At 36.5% G+C, this 18,248-nt stretch overlaps 1 protein-coding gene across 3 annotated transcripts in view; it reads right to left on the reverse strand.

Moving 5' to 3' along the window:
* Positions 1 to 18,248, reverse strand: part of LOC131061997 (monodehydroascorbate reductase) — a 74,747-nt gene that overhangs the window by 12,387 nt on the left and 44,112 nt on the right. For all 3 annotated transcript variants that reach the window (XM_059221449.1, XM_057995846.2, XM_057995839.2), the window contains exons 5-6: positions 16,159 to 16,239; positions 15,781 to 15,899 (exon numbers count right to left, since the gene is read on the reverse strand). In XM_059221449.1, the coding sequence (XP_059077432.1) occupies positions 15,781 to 15,899; positions 16,159 to 16,239 (200 nt within the window). The remainder of the gene's footprint in view (positions 1 to 15,780; positions 15,900 to 16,158; positions 16,240 to 18,248) is intronic.

The following is an 18,248-nucleotide window of genomic DNA, read 5'->3' on the forward strand; positions in this document are numbered from 1 at the left end:
AACATTGCAGGGTTTCTTGGGGACTTCCTGAAACAGAATTGAGGAGTGGTGCAGGGCAGTGAGCGATGAGGATGGAAGCCACCTTTTCGCTGCGAAGCAGGAGGAAGATTTATGTTTTTTTACGGGGAGATCACCATGGGACAATTGCATAAAATGTTCAAATTCTCGGATGAACTTTTGGTGCAGAGTGCTGCAATTGTGGTGGGAGGTGCTTTCAGTGTGCTCAAATCTAGATACAAAACAAAGATGGATATTTTCTCGCTCATCATGACGTGGGGCTTAGAGTTGGGAGAAACCACGGCAACGGTGAGAAGGGTAATGCAGACAATTGTGAATGATGATTTTCTGGTAGGGATGGATTCCCTTTTAGAATGGGCTGAGCCAGGTGTAGGTTTCGAAGAACGGGAAGGAATGGAGACAGATGTAAATGGTGGTAATGCAGGCCTGTACCCGTTTCTCCGGTGGGCAAGGGGTATGTGTAAAGTTCATTGCAAAGAGGAAGCTAGGCGTGGCTGGGCCGCACTTAAGATGGTGGTGGAAATAAGGGAGTTGGATGAGCTGATTGCACAAGCCAAGGCAGCAGCTGAGGAACCGAGACGGGTATTGCGGTCAAGAATGCCAAAGGTGACAGCAAACCAGCATGCAGGGGTGGTGAGTATTAGAATATTTAATTATATTTTAGTCATCTATATTTAATTCCTTGTTTAATGGTCATTTAGCTTTTTAGTTAATTAGCTTTTAAGCTTTATTTAGCATTTAGCTTTTTCTTTTTAGTTAATTAGCTTTTAAGCTTTATTTAGTGTTTAGCTTTTTAGTAGTTCACTTTAAACGACTTGTTCTTAATTTAGAACGTCGTCTTGTAATCTCTATATATACGCTCGTATATTGTTGAATACATTATCCGATTATTGAATCATTCATTCAATTTATTTTTCATGGTATTAGAGCGGGTCGATGGGATTCTTTAAAATTTGGCGAATTTTTTAATAAAAATTCATGGCCTTCTCCCTGGAATCTTTTCCAGATTTTTTTTTAATTGTTTTTTTATAAAAAACGATTTTGCTTTTTTGAAGGCTTTTTGAGGGTTTCAGTTTCGTGGGCGAATTTCTTTGTGCTAGGCAGCAGTTCATGTTTTTTTTAGAGTTCTGAAGATTTTCGGGCCTGCAACCTAGAGGTTTTTTTTTAAGATTGAAAATTTTCCTAGGGTTTCTGCAATTTTCGACTAGAGTTTTGACCCTTCAATTCAAGTCGAAATTTTATTTTTCTTGCAGATTCTTGGTGGGTTTTTTCGAGACTTCAACTGGGTCATCGTCAAATTTTTCTGGGTGCATCGTTTTTCGTGCCTCAATTTTTGAGCCGTCAAATCTGCATTCTATTTTCAGATTCTTGGTGGGTTTTTCGAGTTCTTTTCTAGGTTGGTCTCAGATTTTTCTGGGTGCCTCGTTTTTTATGCCTCAAATTTTGTGCCAGCGAATTTGCCTTGGAATTTAAAAATAGTCCGCAATTTCTGCTAATTCTATGGACGTCGGGAATTTTGGTGTTTTCTAGGCACTGTTTATGCTGTTTTAAGTTTGCAGAAAATTTTTTATTTTTGGGTTTCTTCCAAACCTCGAAATTTGTGCCTTGGAATTCGTGCTAGAATTCTCCTCCAGGGTTTCAGATTTTTTGTGCAACTGCTTCTATTTTGATTCTTTTAATCAGATTCTTTTGTCTCATGCTTTCACTAGGTTGACCTCATTCAAACTCCATTTTTTGTGATGACATCTTTGACCAACATCATGTTGGAACATAGTCAAAAGTTCAACAGCTACCACAACATCTGGAACCAGTGCATGTTCACGATATCTGAATATCGTTGCCTTGATCAAATTGATTTAGGCCAGACCTCGTCTTACAGGTCCCAGGGTTTTTACGATTTTTTCCTGAAAAATTGTCTATCGGTTTTCTGATTTTTTCCACAAAAAATCATGGGAGGGTTTTCACGATTTTTTTCTCAAAAATTGTTGGTAGGGTTTATAATTTTCCCTTAAAAATTATCTTGTGTGTAATTCGTGATATTCGCGTAAGATTTTAATTATCTGGGTTTTACCATTTTTTTCCACAAAAACGTTGATTTGTAACCTCAAATTTCTTGGTTTTTCGATTTTCTCCTCAAAATCATAAATTCTCTTTTCGAGGGTTTCTATTTCAGGGTTTGACGTTTTTTTCCTCAAAATCGTGCTTTGTTGCAGTTAGATTGGGTCGCACCTGCTAGAGCGAGCATCTGCAACCGTGGTATCTTGCAGTCAGTTTTGGAGTTGATACTCTTCTACAAAAGGATTTGCCGATTTTCCTCAAAATCATGGTTTCAGTTTTCAGTTTGGTTACCCAACATTAGGTTGGATGGATTCCGATATTCTTGGTCATTAACACTTTTCAGATCCACAGAGAGTCTCCACTGTAGCAGAGTGTTCTTTTCATTTGTGATCAAAAGACCTGCAGTGTCTTCTGTAGGGTAATTAATAGATAGCATGACCATTAAGGGAGGGTATTAGAATATTTAATTATATTTTAGTCACCTATATTTAGTTCCTTGTTTATTGGTCATTTAGCTTTTTAGTTAATTAGCTTTTAAGCTTTATTTAGCATTTAGCTTTTTCTTTTTAGTTAATTAGCTTTTAAGCTTTATTTAGTGTTTAGCTTTTTAGTAGTTCACTTTAAACGACTTGTTCTTAATTTAGAACGTCGTCTTGTAATCTCTATACATGCGCTCATATATTCTTGAATACATTATCCGATTATTGAATCATTCATTCAATTTATTTTTCAGTAAGGAGCAGACGTAGGAAGAAAGGACGGTGAGTGATAGCCTCTATGTTTTCCTTAGTGATGTCATGTCTTTTTGCTGTTGATCTAGATTATGTTAATCCGGGGTTTTTTTATGTAATGGATGGGTTGTTTCTGGGCCTTTTCAAAAGGCGTTTTGGATAGGTTTTTTGATAGTTTGTAATTTTGGCATAATTGCCTTTTTGGTAGGAACAGTTTTTTTGGGGCAATGGATGGTTTTTATGTACGAACTCTTTAGATATCATTAAAATATAATTATTATCGAGCAAAAAAAAAAAGAAATCTACAACTTATAATATATTAAGAATTTATAATGATTTCTAAAGATACAAAGGGCTGAAATTAGAAATGCTCAAAAGCATTATGAATAAAAGACAAAAATTAAAAATTAGAAACAAGATTGTAGCAGCTATTATACTAATGAGAAAGAATTAAAAAAAGAATTGATCCATCTATGTATCTCAATCTAGAACATCTGATTCTTCATCTCTATCACGAACAAGATATCCCTACATACATCAATACCGATTAGGTACTAGTGATGGTTATGCCACTGAACCAACTGCATAATCAATTAGATCAACAAAGGTCAATAGGATCTGTTACTAGTGGATATGTGAACCAAAATAGAAAACAGAGAAATGATTAAATCAATGTTTTGGATCATCTTCTATGATCCATTATACATATGAAGAAAACATTATGTGAAAAAATGTAGAGCTAGATCTCTTAAAAAGGAGAAGAGAAAAACAAAGCAATGATGAAGAAAAAAGATCCATAATAAAGAAATAAAATTGAAAGCTACAAACACATTCAAATAAGACAAAAACCTAACACGAGGGGATAATTTTCGAGAACAATTTTAGCTTTTTTATTATCTCCTCCTTTTGAACCATTATTTTCTGAACTTCTTTTTTCTTCTCTTCCTTTTCAAGAGATCTAGTTTTACAATATTTCATGTAATGTTTTCCTCATTCTAATGATGGATCATAAAGTATGATCTGAAATGTAGATTAAAAAATCCACACACATTCTTTTACCAAAAACCTCTAAGAAACTGTCCAAGTATGAATGCCATCAGGGTCATCGGAGGTGTTATCAAATTTGCATGTGAAATGTGCCTAATAATTTTTATGAGAACAGTAAATTTTAATTTGCATGTATTGTTTATAGAAAATATTAAAAATACAATGAATATTTATTGCTCGAGTATTTCTGAGTTTGTTATTAGTGCATTTAGTTGAGAAACTGGTTCGAGCACAAGAAGAATGTGCCTAATAATTTTTATGAGAATAGTAAATTTTAATTTGCATGTATTGTTTATAGAAAATATTAAAAATACAATGAATATTTATTGCTCGAGTATTTCTGAGTTTGTTATTAGTGCATTTAGTTGAGAAACTGGTTCGAGCACAAGAAGAGACCACACTAGAAGTTAAGACTACAATCTTATTTTGGGACTTGAAGCTATCACATTGGAATATTAAATAACAAATTTGAGTACCATTTCGTAGGGCCCTAGAGAGCATCGGAAATATTTGATTACGTGCAAATCGCTTAGCATTATTTGTGACTAGCTTTTGAACCTAAAAACTGGAGAAATATTAAAAGTGAGACAAACTGTAAGACCAGGAATCAATTCGTTGTCTTCAACATGATTGCTACATGAAATCAGAAATGATAAACATGCATTACAAGGGAATTAACACATTAGGGCATCACCAGGAAACATTTGCTAGAATGAGAATAGCTAGACTTATCAGGGAAAAAGAAAGAGATATAGAAGATAATAAAAGTTATAATGAATACAAAATATTATTCCTAAAGTCATCTACACTTGAGATTGAGACATATAAACTGGTTATTAGAATTTCTAAAGCATAAAACTGTTCTGAAAATGTTGACCACTCCCTAAGAATTCCTGGCATACAGAAGAAAATAAAACTTAGAATGAGTACACGATATTACTCCTTTAGGCACCGAAACTCAAGATTTGGAGTTACGTGAACTGGATAGTAGTTCTCAAGAATATGTCTGCTCTGAAAATGTTCACCACTACTTGAGTCTCCGACTTCTAACTCAAGTAAATTATATTTGAGGGAACTGGATACTAGTAAATCGAATTCACAAGCATAATTGTATTTCAAAAGAGTTTTCTAAATGGTTGAAAAAGATAAATTGGTCTCTCTTTTATAGAAAATTGTATGTGATACAAGAAGAATAAGATTTTGCATTATCTGACAAGCAGCACATGGCTGACAAAGGAATGGGAATTATGTACCAAACACCTAAAGGCTATAACTATTCACCTGAGGCAGAAATCATGGATGTATGTTCATGAAATTATATATTCTAAACCATTTTAGTATTTGTAAATTGTCCAGGAAATCAAGAGCAGTGACTTTTGAAATTGACAATATAAATCAACAGTCACTTAATCAAATGTCCTCTAGTTAATACTGTTTGTTTTATACCAAATAGGTAGATAGTATGAGACCTTTGATAGCATGCTTGGGCAGATCGAGCAAGTTATTCATAGCAGGGACTCTCCTTTGGGATTTTATGAGGAGCATCTTAGGCCCATTGTGACACGATGGTAGAAAATTATGAACAACCCACTTCAAATGGCAGCCCATGCTCTCAATCCCAAGTACCATCTACCGAAACCTGGGAGAACGGCTCCATCTAGTGATGAAGAGCTGAAAGATGGCTTCTTTAAGGCCCTTGCAAAAATCTATAGTGAAGATGATTCTACCAAACTTTGCACACAATGGCTTGGATTTGTCAATCTTCGTGGTCCAACCTTTGGCAAACTAGACGCGAGGTCAGATAGAGCTACATTAGCTCAAGTTGACCCTATTGGAAGGTGGACGTGACATGGTGGGATGCACCAAACCTTAGAGTACTTGCCATTTGTTTTCTTTCACAAGTTATCAATTCCTCTGCTGCAGAGAGGAATTGGTACACATATAGCTTCATCCAATTAATCAAGAGGAACCACCTTACCTCTAGACGATCGGAGAAGTTAGTGACTGTTCCCAGTGCATTGCAGCTATAGGATCGCCAGACTCCTAAGTATTGTCAGACTCCAACCTTACATTGGGATGTCAATCACAAAGATGTTATGCAGGTTGAGGAGGAGACACCTCCGGAATTGGTTGGGGTTCCATTGGTGAGGGCCTTGAGGTAGCCCCTCATATTGACAATGACTCAGATAGAGACTCACACTCTGATTTTGATTTAAACTCTAAGACCTACCATGTGCTGATTACGGACAGCCATATATTTTCTTAGTTCTATCTTGCCATTAATGTGGACAGCTGATTATGGACTTCAATGTTTTTACTTTTTTGCTAAGTTACCGGGTTTGCCCCTGGGACGCCTTGGTACGGGTCCGGGTTCGACCGGGTCCGTGGTATGGGTCCGGTTCGACCTGGGTTCGACCAGGGTTCAAAAAACCCAAGGTGGGTTCGACCCTAGTCGAACCCAGTCGAACCCGGGAGGACCGAGTCGAACCCGGGCAGCTGGGCAGCCCATAAAGTCAAAAAACAAAGCAAATTTTTTTTTTTTTTCAATTCCGCCTTGTAAAAAGTGAAAATTATAACCTAAAAAACACTTCTAAAACATTTTATTGACTCATTTCACCTCATTTGTGTTGCAAACAAAAATTTTATGAGAGCAAGTTGAAGAAAGGTTGAACAAAATTTGGCTTCCAAGATCAAAGAGGAGGAGTTGAAGACTGATTTTAGAAGCTTCAACAAGTGTTGCAGCATCATTTCCATACATTTTCAAGCTTCCATTGGCTGCAAGAGGTAAATTTTTAAATATTTTTTTCCAACTATTTTTGTTTCACAAATTGTCAAACATGAAACTTGAATTTTTTTTCATTATTTAGTTTTTGTTTTTGAATAGGTTTATTTTATTTCTTGCCATAGGAACTAGAATGGCATCTACATCTTCCTCCATTGGCAATGAACAAATAATTGCAAAACAAAGAAATGATCCAAATTCTCCCTTATGGAAATATGTGGACATTATAAAACAACTTCCGGGAGGTGGGGGATTCCGTTGGAAATGCCATGGATGTGATATTGAACGTAATAGTTCATATTATCGGGTGGTTGGCCATTTGTGTGGAATAAAAAGAAGAGGCATCAAAAAATGCCTTGGAAAAAATGGTAAACCTATACCAGATGAGACAGTGATGAAATATATTAGGGAGCATGAGGCGGCAGAAGAGAGGGAAGCCCGTAGATTGAACCAAACCGCATCAAAGAAAACAAGGGGAATGCAAGGCCCTTCTAATCCCAGTATTGTAGTAGAAGACCACCCCTTCTTTGCCACAAATGAACCTCAAAGTGAACCACCCTTGACATGTAAAAGAACAAAGGGGCCTTTAGAAACCGCATTCCAAAATGAGAGTAGAGACAATGTTGATCAAGATATAGTAAGGTACATTTATGCAAATGGGTTGTCATTCAATGTTGTTCGCTCCCCATATTGGAAGCAAATGATAAAAAATGTTAATGAGGCACCAAGAAGGTATAAGGGCCCCGGTTATGAGAAGGTACGTGGAACATTATTGGAGAAAGAGGTGAAGAGGGTTGAAGATGCATTGAAACCCATAAGGGATTCATGGGTTGAGACAGGTATAACAATTGTTTCAGATGGGTGGAAAGATGCTAAAAACTGTCCCTTGATCAATGTCATAGCGGTGTCCCCTAAAGGGGCAATGTTTTTGAGAGCTGTGGATTGTGAGGGCCAAATAAAAGATGGCCAATTTATTGCAGAAATTCTCATCTCTGCCATTGAGTCTGTGGGACCCCACAATGTTGTCCAAGTCATAACGGACAATGCAAAAAATTGTAGAGCTGTTGGTTTGTTGGTTGAGCAACGCTATGATCACATCTTTTGGACACCTTGTGCAGTACATTCACTCAATCTTATGCTACAAAGGATTGGGCAAAAAATAAAATGGATCGGAGATGTGTATGCAGAGGCTGAGGACATCCAGATGTTCATCACAAACCACCACATGTCTCAAGGGATTTTTAGAACCTATTCGAATTTGGAGCTATTGAAGGTAAGTGAAATAGTAATTTAATTTTACATTTTTTTATTTTTTTGAATTTTCAATGTTAATAATATCTGTGTATTCTTCTTTAAAGTTTGGCTTTATTTTTTAATCATTTGGCATTAATTTGTGTTATAGGTTGCTGAGACCCGTTTTGCATCAAACACAATCGTCTTAAGACGACTTGTGAAAGTTAGAGTGGCACTATGCAATATGGTGATCAGCACCAATTGGACTGTATGGAAGCAAAGTAGCACTAAGAGGGCAGAAAAAATTAGGGATAGAATATTGAATGAGAAATGGTGGGATCTTGTTACATATCTCCTGAGTATCACTGAGCCCATCATGAGCATGATTCGCTATACAGACATGGATAGGCCTTGCATAGGTGAGATTTATGATGGCATTGATTCAATGCTTGAAAAAATAAAGGTCACTATAAATGAAAAAGAGAATGATCCTCAGGAGAAATTCTTCAAAGAACTGGAAGTAATTATTGTAGAGAGGTGGAATAAGATGACCACTCCTTTGCACCTTCTTGCCTATGCCTTGACACCTAAGTACTATAACAATCAGTTTCTTGATAAACCAGGAAGTATTCCACCATGGAGAGATCTAGAAGTATCTGATGGGTACAAGGCAGCATTTCTTAGACTATATCCCGATGATGATTTGCGAGATGTTGTTACCAATGAGTTCATAGAATTCGCAAATGGGAATGGTCTAAGTGTTGATGCACTTCGTCATAGATCCAAGAAAGATGCTCATAGCTGGTGGTACTTCCATGGCACATGCTTCCAACACCTACAACCCCTCGCTATAAAAGTTTTATCACAAGTAAGTTTAATTAATTAAAATTTTAAATTTACAAGTTTTAGTTTATTTATAGTTTACTTTGTCTTCATAGGTTGCTAGTAATTTTATTTTTATTAATGTATAACTTTAATTGTTTGCTTTGTTTTCATAGGTTGCTAGTTCATCTGCTTCAGAAAGAAATTGGAGCACATACTCTTTCATCCACTCAGTAAAGCGCAATAGGCTGCTATCAAAAAGAGCGGAGAATTTAGTATATGTGCATTCCAACCTACGTCTTCTTTCACACAAACAACATGACTACACACAAGGGGAAACAAAGATGTGGGATATAGAGCCAGAGCATACTGATTTGGATACTCCTGCTTCTCAACTTCTTGCATTGACACTTGATGACTCGGAAATTGAGCCAACTTATAGTGCAAGTGCAAGTGGCATTGGCTCATGTAATGTCAATGTCAATGTCAATGAGGAGGAGGAGGAGGAGGAGGATGAAGAATTAGATGATCCATTTGATGATTAAACTTTAAGTTTATATTGTTGAAAGTTGAAACAATGATACTTGAATATTTTGTCATTTTGATATTAAACTTGATGTATATGATGCTATTATCAATTACGGTATGATCATGATGCTATGATTACAAGTTTATGTTTGTTTTGTTGTTTATATGATGCTATGTGACATGCATATTTTAATTCATGCTTATAGGCTTCACAAATATCAAAATATATATATATATAAAATTTACATGTTTTTGTACTAACGAACCCAAACGAACCCAAACCCCTTTTCAAAATTTTGCCGTACCAGCGTACCGGGTTCTTCGAACCCGAACCCGAACCCGAACCGGCAACTTAGCTTTTTTGTTTACAGTTTATGTCATTTCATAGTTATGGATGTTTACTATTTATGTCTATAATGGATGTTTATGACATATGTTTATTGACGATGATGAATGAAAGCATTTGAATTTTGGTAAGATGTTTGTCAATTCTCATGTTAAATCTCAATTCAATTCTAATGCTATCTATTAATGTCTATGATGAATGCTTTACCATTATTATTGTTAGTTTTAGTGATCAAATTAAAGTAAACTTAGAAATTAACTTAAATGTAAACACACGAGACACAAAACACAATATACCCTAGGAAAACCTCCCTCTTGGAGGAAAAACCTAGCATCAAAGATCCAGATCAAAAACCTTTTAGTATGAGCAAATTACAATTACAATAAGGATCAGATCACTTATCTGATAAGATTCCCAATCTAGGGCAGTGCTTTGTCAATATGAATTCCTTTATGTGCAGACCCTAATCTGAAGATGCACAGGCAGGGTTTCGGCTGTAAGGTAGATGATTGTCACAGCTTGATATCACCCAACAAATCTGCCAATAAGTCTGCTACCTGAAGATGCACAGATCCGAACTGGAATGGAGCTTGACATGCACAATATTTAGCACATATGTGAAGGAGATCTACAGCCTGGTCTGGCATAAAAATTCGCCCAGTTGTTATGAAGCAATTCGTTGATTTTGTGAAGACCATTTTGTTGAAGAAAAGCAGAGAGGATATTCGCTAGGGTGGAATATTTTATTGCTAGGAATGATTGATTGAATGTATATATCTGATTGCCATGATTAAGTCTTGTTATATACAAGACTCGATCCTCTTACATAGGTCGGCCTAGCCTCATTAGGCCGACTTCTTCATATTATTTTCCTTTTGACAAGTTTGGCGCCCAAATCAAGTTACATTTTCCAATTGGGCCCAACCCAATAATTTGATTACAAGTTATATAAATAATTGCATGTCATGCGTTTCATTTGGGGTTGGACTCAATTACAAGTTACATTATGAGTCTCCCTTACATTTAACTTAATCACAAGTTACATTGTGTGATTTTGGGCCCAGCCCAATAGTAATTTAATCGCACATGTTATACACCAAATTTGAATTGCATTTATGCAACATTTAAATTTGAAACATAATCCGAGCTAGCTATTATTTCAACACTCCCTCTTAGCTAGGGAGGATTCAACCAACTATCTAAGTCATAGTGTAATCATGCATCATGGACTTTTCCATGAAATTCATCTTACATTGCCTGCAGAGGATGAGTGCACCCGCAAGAAGAATATGCAAATATCCATCATGAACTTCGTTCGTGATATCCATCTTGCATTGCCTGCAGAAGATGGATCCACTTTGCATTGCCCGCAAAGGGTGAGAGGAGGTCTTACACCTCAAAACTTCTCTACTGAGAAGAATAACCTGCCACCTTGCTTTTCGCAGAGGGTGATTCCACCTTGCATTGCCCGCAGAGGGTGGAGGTCTTTCACCTCAACCTTCTCCCAGAGAAGGATCCAATGTCACCTTGCATTGCCCGCATATGGGTGACTCCACCTTGCATTGCCCGCAGAGGGTGGAAGATGCAACTTAATGCATCACTAGGACTGAGACTCCCTCTCAGCCAAAGTTGTATTCTCCACAATTCCAAATCTCTTTCTGAAGCACACAAACTTCACTCGAACACAAAGCTTAGCGAGAACAATTGCAATCTGCTCATCGGTGCTGACATATTCAACTGAATGGCACCTTTCTGTACCATATCATGAGCATAGTGATAATGAGTTTTCACATGTTTTGGCCTATAATGAAACACATGATTAACAAACATCTCAATACAATTCCGATTGTTACAATTAATGACTAAGGGTTCCCAAGGTTGCCCAAACAACCTAGCAAGAAGCTTTGTGAAGCCACACTGCTTCACAATGTACTCAGCTTCAGCAGTGCTCAATACAACTGAGGGTTGATTCCTGTTGGCCCAAGAGATTAGAGTAGAACTCAAGTTGAAGCAAATTCCTGAAGTGTTCTAACACTTCCTGCCCAATCAGAATCTGAGTAGCCTTCTAGGGTGATGACAGTGTTGATTGGATACTTCAGCCTATAGCCAACTGTTCCTGGCACATATCTCAAAATATGCTTGGCTGCAGCAAGATGAACATACTTTGGTTTGTTCATAAACTGACTGATAACAAATGCATCAAGGATCCAATCAACTGTTTGTACTCTGATGGATCTGCAAAAATGAACTCAATTTCTTCAAGTTAGTTTCCATAGGAGTAGACATAGGTTCGCAATCCATCATCCCAAATCTATTCATTATACTTCCTTGACTTAGGATACTTTCATTAGATCTTGCCATACTTCTAACCGTGGAAAGTAATGCATTAAGCCTAAGTCCTTCATTTCAAATTCCGAAGCTAAATCTTTCTTCATGTAGAGATGAGGACTATTTTCACTAGTTAGAAATAAATCATCCAGAATTTGGCATTTCACCAAAAATACTTTTAAAGTAAAGGTTAGAATCAGCATCATTCGTGCAAGATCCTAAACTAATCAAATACTTGTCAATCTTCTCATACTAAGCTCAAGAAGCTTGCTTGAGGCCGTAAAGAGCTTTTCTTTAATCTGCACACATGAAATTCTCTATCTTGAGTCTCATAACCTTCTAGTTCTTCTATATAGACAACATTAAGAAAATAGTCTTTATATCCAGCTTCCACCCTGCAGCATTAGCTATAATGGTTCTAATATTAGTATATCTAGCAGCAAGAGCAAATGTTTCCTTATAACTATGAGCTACACATCTAGCTTCATAGTTTTTCAACAAATTCCATATGGAACTCTCTCTTAATTCTTAATATAAAATTGTGGTAACCAAGTCTCATGAAGATTGCATAATACAAGAATCAATCAAAGAAGGCAGCCAACATAAGTTACCATAAATCAAAGATAAGAAATGCCAATCTTTTCCTTACTTCACTTTTACGAAATGGACCCATAGCACAATCATTATGATCATGGCATACCTTCAAGTGAAGAAATCAAGCTCCCTCTTAAGCTTGAAAGCATGGTAATTCAAAAATATCTTGAAGAGAAGCATCAACATAATTAAATAGAATGAATTAACATGTATAATAACTTATCTCTTTATTGACTAGACTTCCACCATTGACAACATATGCCAAGATTGCTCAAAAGGATATTGCCAGTCTATGATCATCTTCAATCATAGTGTAAAGCTACACAACATTCTTTAAATATAAATTGTTTTCCATAGTTGAATAACAGAGAGTTAGTTGTGCCTGATCATATCAGAAAACTAAGGCAAGTGTATGACTTTAGAAAACCTTGACAATCTAACATTTTACAAAATTCATAAGCAAGTTATATAAGCCAAATTGTCTTTCCAGCCAATGCATAAAATCAAATATGAGTATCAACCATTCAAAAGGATAGACATTGTAGTTGAGCACAAGTGTATGATCAAAAGACAAATTCAATAAGTTAGATACCTTATTCATCTTAGGTTTCATCATCAAGAGAATACTTACTTCAAAAAATGTAATAGGCAGTATGCTCAAATTGAAGAGATAATATCACAATGCATATTATGTGAGGATAGTGAAAGCCATGACAGAAAATGCATTAGAGCTAAAGGTAATCCTCTACACAAGAAGAGCAGAGCAAGGTTATAATAAATGAGAGCTTTTATGAAGAGCTGAAGAAAACCAAGTGTTACACAATCCCAGTCCTACATACCAACCTTATTATAGAACAGAGAATACAGTCCGTATGATGTTAGGAGACACACCAAGATAGTATGTAATGCCAAAGCAGAAAGACTATTAAGCATTTCAAGATTTAGATAGAATATGATGCATCAAAACTATGCAGCAAGTATCATCAGAAGAAAATAGTAAGGTCATCATTGGGCATAGATATTAAATAGGATGACTAAGGCATCTTACCTTTACATGCCTACCACACCAATGATTAGAGGACACTATATGTTTCAATTGAAGTTCCATATTTCTGAATCTCCTATAAATTTATTCATCTTTCAATCTTCCTATTTGTGCTTGCATCCATCATAATACTCCTAGTTTTATATTTGAATACACATGCCTGAAATATTAAGTGCCAAGGATGAATTTAGATCAATGCATCAATTCGGATCATTACATATTCATAGCAAACCACATCAAATAGGTTGAAAGATAAGCAAACTCAAAATAGAGAGTAGGGCATAACCAAATACTAACTTCAATAATTCGAACTGGATCAAAACAAATTCTTAACACAAGATCAAAGCTCAAACTAGGGTGATTCTTACAAACCTTAGGAAGATAGTTATGCAACCCTTAAAGGAATAAAAGGAATACTAAGATCTGAAAACAAGTGCACAAACCGACATATGAAAGCACCCTTAGATGAAGTAGTTAACAAGCAAGAGAACCTTGTGCACTAGTTAAGACACCAATAACAATAAGGCAATCAGATGCAAATCTCCAAACCAAGTGGACCCTACAATTGAGAATAGAGGAATGAGAACACCCGAAATCTTATTCTTGCTATCGTCCCATCGATGCCTTCAATTTGTCAAGCAGACATTGCTGTTGAACTTTTTGATTCACCGTAGACTTCTTCAACCCTAATCTGCAAAAGAAGAAGTACAGGTTCTTCCTTCAAGCCGTTAGGCCTTATAGAAGGAACCTAGCTCTGATACCATGTTAGTTTTAGTGATCAGATTTAAGCAAACTTGGAAATTAACTTAAATGTAAACACAGAAGAGACACAAAACACACTATACCCTAGGAAAACCTCCCTCTTGGAGGATAAACCCAGCTTCAAAGATCCAGATCGAAAACACTTTAGTATGAGCAAATTACAATTACAATAAGGATCAGATCACTTATCTGATAAGACTCCCAATCTAGCGCAATGCTTTGTCAATATGAATTCCTTTATGTGCAGACCCTAATCTGAAGATGCACAGGTAGGGTAGGGTTTCGGCTGTAAGGTAGATGATTGTCACAGCTTGATATCACCCAACAAATCTGCCAATAAATCTAATACCTGAAGATGCACAGATCCTAACTGGAATGGAGCTTGACATGCACAATATTCAGCACATATGTGAAGGAGATCTACAGCCTGGTCTGGCATACAAATTCGCCCAGCTGTTATGAAGCAATTTGTTGATTTTGTGAAGACCATTTTGCTGAAGAAGAGCAGAGAGGATATTCGCTAGGGCGGAATATTTTATTGCTAGGAATGATTGATTGAATGTATATATCTGATTGCCATGATTGAGTCTTGTTATATACAACACTCAATCCTCTTACATAGGTCGGCCTAGCCTCATTAGGCCGACTTCTTCATATTATTTTCCTTTTGACAAGTTTGGCGCCCAAATCAAGTTACATTTTCCAATTGGGCCCAACCCAATAATTTGATTACAAGTTATATAAATAATTGCATGTCACACGTTTCATTTGGGGCTGGACTCAATTACAAGTTACATTATGAGTCTCCCTTACATTTAACTTAATCACAAAGTACCCCCGTACCAGAAATACATCCCGGCATCCCCTGTCGTCCCCATCCCCGAAACTCCGTGGAACATAGCCCAAGATCAAAGGGAGATCCACAATTAGAATAAAAAAAATTAAAAAGACATGTTTATGATGGATTATTTTCAATATTGAAAATCATATTTGGTTATAAATTAGAAATGCGCAATATGCATGTTCTTGCTTTGTACACTTCTGCATGAAGTTTTACCATCGGTGTTGTTTTATAAGTTTTACCATCAGTGTTGTTTTACAAGCCCGTGGCACTTGGGGTACTGAGTCAAGTTTCAGAATAGGTTTAAGATATGGTAAAATGGAAGAATCAATTTAACACCAGCCACTATTTTTGCAAAATTATTGAAAATACTGAAGCATTAACACAATCTCATCACATAATTATTGATATAAGTAAACCATTTTGTTCAAAGAAAATCCAATATTCACATGCATGTTTACCACATAAATGCAAGTCGTGTCAGTCTACATGAAAATGCTTGATCGAGAAATTTTCAAAAAGATTGAGAAGAAAAAAATATATATAAACACAATAATCGACCAATTCACTCCTTTTTACATGTTTGTAGAAATTATTTCAATTCTAAAATATGCTATTCTTAGATTGAGCCATTGAGGTACTCACAGTGGCACCAGTAGCAATGATCAAGACTTCATATTTGAAAGTTTTCCCTTCTGCACTGGTAAGAGTTTTGGAGCTGAGATCAGCTTTCACCACCTCGGTACTAAGTATCAGTTCTATGCCTGCAATATCAGAATTTATATATCAGCTATGTGATCCTAAAATCCAAATGTTGAAATAGTGGTACAAGTATATGATTGATCTCATGAATAGATGGTTCGGTAATATGATTGATCATATTGCATGTAGACACTAAACTAGTGCCAGGTGACACTGCAGCTAATGGGACAGCAAAGTTTTCCACCAAACAACTGGTTTTTAATTCCCAAAGAAGCGCCTAGAAAATCTATTCAAAATGGAAATAAAAGAAGAGATACATACCTTTCTCAAAATACCATTCTGGAAGCTGCCTCTCTCCTCCACTGCCAACACAGACATGGAAACCTGGTAGTCGTGCTGCCCCTGAAAGCAAGAAATATCAATTGTCAACTCCCTCTCTCTCTCACTTCCAGACACACAGAAAGAAATGAAGGAATTAATCTTAAGCAAATGGTAGTGTAAGAGAAAGCAATTGATTACACGTATCCCTGAAAGTGCAGAGATTGTATCAGATACAGATATGAGATGCACAGAATTTGATGAGATATGTAAATGTTGCAAGGGGCAGTTTAGGTCCTAGGACATGGTACACTTCAAATGATATATGTTGAGCACCCAGCCATTCACGAGCTATGGCATTTGCATAATTAGATTTAATGAATACGATTGTACAAACATGAAGATCTCTGACAGCCTATTGGCAGGTATATATGATTCATTTTACAAAGCATATAAGTCACTTAAGGACATTAAAGAATGATAGCTCAAGCAAAAGGTAAATTAATGGAATTATCCCTGTCCATATGTCCTCGTCCATTTATAAACATTGCCCATTCCATAGAATGACAGCAAAGAACTTAAGAATTAAGATAAGACTACTGAAGAGGACAAGAAAAAAGTAAAGAGTAAGAGGAGATGATTAATAGGTGAACAATGCCTGTGTACGAGAAATTTTGCCCCAAAGGCCTCTTCCTTCTGCAAGAAGCTTTTGAGTAGTATTAAGATAGGGAAAAAAATTGTATCTGCGGAAAGAGTTTAGGGTATTGGATCAGATTGTTCAAGCACTTAGGAAAGCTTGACCCCCGGAAGTAATGTCTTGAGAGTGGAGTTTCTTGCCCTGAGAAATCTTTTAAAAGAAAATTATCATTCTTAAAGAAGGCAAAAGCATCAGTGCAGTTCTTTTAAATAATACTCTATGTTACCCGGGGACACGTTCCCTGTATTTTTTTCAGGCATCCCCATCCCGGGAACAGAGGACTCCTAGGGGACGTCCCCATAAATTCTGCAAATTGACAATGACTTTTGACAATGAATTTTGACAGTGAATTTTATAAGCAATTTGACTTTGACTCTCAATTTAACACAAATTTGGCATAAGAACTCTGCTAGTTCTTATATGTTCAGGTTCTATAATGTATATGTGCATGCTTTATCCATGTTTACATATGAATATTTTAAATTTCCCTATATATTTTAATTTTTTCCTATTTTTATATAGCCATCCCCTTTGCCGTCCCCTAACTGTCCCCAAAATTGGCAAAAAAAATTACTGTCTCGGAAACATGTACCCCCGTCCCCTACCGTCCCCTACCGTCCCGGAAACTCTAGGTAACATAGATAATACTGACTGTGGTTCAAAAATGTACAAGCGCCTCACAACTAGTGGTACCTACAAGAAAATCTCAAAGAACCCAAGGGGCAAGGTAATGAAGGATGTAACAAAATCTGTTAAAAATTCTTTAATTAATTATAATGATAAAAGGTGGGTCTTAGCAAGCGGTACCCATCAGACCAAAAATTTACAGTTACCACGAATGCATAAGGATGGAATCCCTTTACAACCCCATTGGTAACACTGGGGCTCACCTACTTATGCTCTTTCGTAGAAGATTTAATGTTCTTTGTAGCAGAACTCGGAGCTCAGAAAGTGGGAAGATACTTGCTTCTAATTTCTTATGTGGTGTCACTTTACACAAACACCCAATAAGCAAGGCTACAAAGGTTATTAAGAAAATTATAGACCTTGAAGCTGACAATTTAGTGGAGCTGTATCTAAGGCTCACTTTTTTTATACTTAAAGGTAAATTCAAGGAACAAACAGCAGGCGGTTATGGGGTAACCTCCATCACCCATTCTTGCCATCTTGTTTATAGAGGATTTTGAGAAGAAAGCATCAGACTGTTGTCTCCTTAAGACTAAATGGAAGGACAGGTTTGTTGATGACACAAATTTGAATGGCCCTATGGAGCTTAAGATATGGGTAAGTTTCTTGACGGCTTCGACAATCTCTCAATACAAATTCAACTCCCTAGGAAAAGAGAAAATTTTCAAGCATCAAAGAAGTCAGATGGCTCACAAAGATGTATGTGGAA

Source organism: Cryptomeria japonica, chromosome 5 (assembly GCF_030272615.1).
Source record: "Cryptomeria japonica chromosome 5, Sugi_1.0, whole genome shotgun sequence".
In the NCBI taxonomy this organism is placed as follows: domain Eukaryota; kingdom Viridiplantae; phylum Streptophyta; class Pinopsida; order Cupressales; family Cupressaceae; genus Cryptomeria; species Cryptomeria japonica.